The 4204-nt window shown below is 34.6% G+C and overlaps 1 protein-coding gene across 1 annotated transcript; it reads right to left on the reverse strand.

The window, feature by feature from the left end:
- Positions 1 to 815: 815 nt before the first annotated feature.
- Positions 816 to 4198, reverse strand: LOC107681529 (major histocompatibility complex class I-related gene protein-like). Its single transcript, XM_016477837.1, has 5 exons — positions 3472 to 4198; positions 2116 to 2397; positions 1657 to 1758; positions 1320 to 1337; positions 816 to 1045 (listed from the first exon to the last, which is right to left on the reverse strand). Exons 1-5 carry the CDS (start codon positions 3728 to 3730, stop codon positions 831 to 833), a joined length of 876 nt encoding a protein of 291 aa, XP_016333323.1. The 5' UTR covers positions 3731 to 4198; the 3' UTR covers positions 816 to 830.
- Between the last annotated feature and the right edge of the window lie 6 nt (positions 4199 to 4204).

The following is a 4204-nucleotide window of genomic DNA, read 5'->3' on the forward strand; positions in this document are numbered from 1 at the left end:
TAGTAAATGTTGAAATGAACATTAGCTAAGATTAATAAATGCTGTAGAAGTTTTGTTCATTCTTAGTTCGTTAACTAAAGTAGTTAACTAATGTTAACTAATGAACCTTATTGTAAAGTGTTACCGATAATTATAACCTTTAATGGTAATGAGATGATAATGGTAATTATAACCTTTGAAGACAACCAATATACAAAAACATTCATGTAACTTCATTTAGATATTAGTAATAATATGTTTCCCTGTGCAGTTCAGATATGCATGTAAATCTTTAATAATACAGCATCTTTAACATTACAAGAACCAAATATTTAGCTTACTAAATCATTAAAAACAAAGTATATCCATATCCCAATCCCAAATATTAATCCCATACAAGGAATAAAATAGAAAGCCTACATATTGACTGTATGTGATATCAACCTATCTCACAAATCCTACAAATCAATCAACCTTGCAAATCTCTTTTCATCTCGTCATTAAAGAGAAATAGATAAAATTTTTCAATTTAAGTTCTGAGATCAATATATCATAAATTCATAAACTGAATAGGCACCAAAAGATGAACAAAGTGTGAAGAAGCAAAAACTTTACATTTGAGATATAATTAATGGAGGCAAATACAGTAAATTGATATTGATTTCTATATGTACATTAACTGACAGTCACCACTGATAAGCTACTACTAAATATATTGTAGAAACTTAATTTTCTGTAAAGTTGCTTTGCAACAATTTGTATCGTGAAAAGCGCTATAAAATTAAACTTGAATTGAATTGAATTATATCTTCTTGCAGAAATCTATGATCCTGTGTTGTATTTGTCTTTGTTTATATGCAGTTTTGAAAGGCAGGAGGATAACAACGCAAGGATCTTTTGTTTAATAATATCTCCCACATGTCTGGTATCCTAAAATGCCAAAAAAAAAATTTAATTTGATTAATTTCACATGACTGAGACAGGTACACTGCTAATAATAATAACATGCTTACATTTTTATTATGTGGATCTGTATGAGCTGAGCTGTTTGAGCCATCATCGGAGCCTAAAACAGAAAACCAAAAATATTTCAATAAACACAACCCTACGGACTGCTCATACAAGACTGTTTAGATTAGCACAGCTGCCATCTTTGTATTTATATCATGTTATATTTTTTAGAGAGTAAAGGGCAAAACATCTGCTCTCATATAATATGACTTAATATTATCAAAACATTACTTAACACATTTAGATATAAGAACTGCAGTTAATCACATCATGCACAATGGCAAAGCCTTTACTGATATATATACATCATGCACATATGAGGAACTTACCACTGACAGGTTTGAAGCCTGAAAAACAACCAAAGAGAAGAACTGTAGGTTCAGTTATTTCACCAATCAACATAAAATCCATTGAAAAAGTAAGAGCCATTTACAGATTAACGTAATCTAATCATATTCTGATTAACAATTAACAATTAGAAAACTATGTTCAGCATACAAATGTTTGAAACCTACTCATGTAGCATCATAAAATTACACATGGTATGTGTTCGTAAAATAATTATATTCAAGACATTTTAAGACTTTTACTTTTTAATCCAAATTTAAATACTAAGAGTAACTTTTGTTTTTCCATCAACAAATTAACACCTTTTCAGACCCTCACCTTTTTTCTTCTGATACACCATATATCCAGCGACACCAATGATAACCAGCAGAACAACAGCAGCAAGAGCACCAACAATGATGCCGATGGGAACAGACTCTCCTGTTTGATCAGAGAAAACATCAGTTTACTCACAGAGCCTGGTAATGTTACTAACCAGTACTGCTGAAACTCTCAAACAGTGTCTGTGATTGTGATATATGCAGTACATTGCTATGTAGTGACAGCTTATTAACAATGTGCAACCATATAACGACAATACAGGCCTAAACATACTGTGTTTGTACTCTATTGTCTGTTTTGTGATTGTTTCCATTTTACTTTACTTTTCAATAAACTTCCTTATTAATAAACCAGTGATCTTTTGGGTTTATTTTTTGGTGTGTCAAGACCTAATACAGTTGGTGGTTAATCTCAGGAGGGACTATATTTGTAGTTCACTCATCTAATTTCTCTTACCTGGGTTAGTAATGATCTCATTTGCTGTCTTGGTTTCACCCTGGTGCTCCACCACACAGCTGAACTTGTTCTTCTTCCACTCCTCAGGTTTAACATTGAGGGTGCTCGTCTTCTGAAAGGTCCCGTCTTCATTGGGTAGAAGTTCACCGAGATCCACATCCTCATCATGATCTTGTCCATTTCTCATCCAGGAGATTGTTACTCCACTGGGGTAAAAACCTGTAGCATGACACGTGACTGGAGACGAGGAAGACTTCTGCAGCAGAGACACCTGAGGAGAGACTGAAGAGAGAGAGAGAGAGAGCTTGAATTCAAGTGATCTTAAATTCATGTCGTCCCAATCACGTCCTTTATAAACCCCCAGCACACTGTCTGTGAAGGCTGGTCTTCATTCAGTTCACTGTATAATGTCAGGTAGAGGTTGAAGTGTGCTGGAACAGCTGGTGGAAAGCTCTGGTTTCTACTAAGGCACTCTGCAGGAGGAGCTGTATGTACTTTCTATGTAACCTTGTTTTCTAAACTTTCGATACTAATAATAACAACTCAATATTTAGAAAAATCTAAAACAGAGCTTCTCGTCATCCTAGCCGGTCTAATTTAGCAAACAAACCCATTTTGATAGGCTTCACAACACAGTAATGTCCTCTACTGTAGGTCAGCCAGGAACCTGATAGTAAATACTACAGACTTCACTGCTATGAGTCTCTGGTGATGTGGATTTGTGCTCTTTAACATCAGGAAGATCAGATTCTTCCTTTCTATGTTACACAGCTCCTTATCCAGGCTTTAGACAAATCAAATCTGTGCTGCTGCTAGTCTTACTGCAGTCCAGAAGTCTTACTGCAGTCTTACTTTGTCATCTAGTAAATAAATACACAAGCAATCTTTTAACTATTGTGTTTATGAAAATGATAACCTGGGGTTAAGTGCTCCTCAGTGGTACAGTAGTGATAGTTCATGGCTTGCAGGGCTCTGATCAGTAAACTAACAGTTAACAGTTCTGGATGTAGTTGCCAACAAACCCATTAATTTAAGAAAATCTTTAGTAATAAGAGCCTAACAGTTTTAACTGAACACTGAGCTTTAGCCACTATAACACATCACACCTGCATTAGTTTATTCTTTTCTAGCCAGTTCATAATTTAACAGATTTAGATGAACATGTTCCTCCTGAACCTGTTTAGCAATTTATTATTCATTTCTACAAACAAAACACATGATCTGTATTGCTTTAATCAAAACATTCTACTCTGAAAGAAAGAAGTTTTTACAGTGATTTCTAGAGTAGAAGACTGTTTAACAAAACATGTATGGCTATATTTTCATATTTTCACAGCTGGATAAGATCTGATGTACCTGTTTTCTGCAGACTGCTCTTTCCATACTGCAGATACTTCTTCAGCCACTCGATGCACTCAGTGCTGAAGTAATTTCTGTCATTCTCAATCAAGCCTCTGTCATTGTTCCACTTCTGTACAGTGAGGATTCCTTGCTGCACTGGAGAAATATATCTCATCTCCTTAAAATCCAGAGACAGAAAATCCTCTCCATCATAGCCATCCTGGAGGAACCCATTTTTTTCTCCAGTCTGATCATCAAACTCACAGCCGTACATTTCCTGGAATATGTGCACACCTGAAGAAGTGAGAGATTGAATGAATCTGTATGAATAACCAATTAATACAGTCAGAATAAAACCATCAGTCAGTCAGAAACATGTTTGACTCAGAATCAAATAAATCTGACTAAACATATTTTAGTTTTTTGGCCTTCATTCTAAATTAAAAAAAAATAATGTAGTAATATTTGAGTTGTGAGTTTACTGACTAAATGTATTATGATAAGAGAACAAGAGCAGGTGCTGAGAAAGAAAACAGACAACATGATTTCTATTGTGACATCTACACCAGTTACACAGAAGAGCACACACAAATCAAACTGTACTGTGTGTAAATGATCAGTCGGACTTAACCACTCACTGACTGACTGAATGTGTCTGAGCAGCTGGTGACTTATTTACTGCATCAGATCTGTGTCTTAGAACCAGAATTGCTCCATTTTAATTGTTAAAAAATTATTATTATTTTAA

Source organism: Sinocyclocheilus anshuiensis, unplaced genomic scaffold (assembly GCF_001515605.1).
Source record: "Sinocyclocheilus anshuiensis isolate Anshui unplaced genomic scaffold, SAMN03320099.WGS_v1.1 scaffold6988, whole genome shotgun sequence".
In the NCBI taxonomy this organism is placed as follows: domain Eukaryota; kingdom Metazoa; phylum Chordata; class Actinopteri; order Cypriniformes; family Cyprinidae; genus Sinocyclocheilus; species Sinocyclocheilus anshuiensis.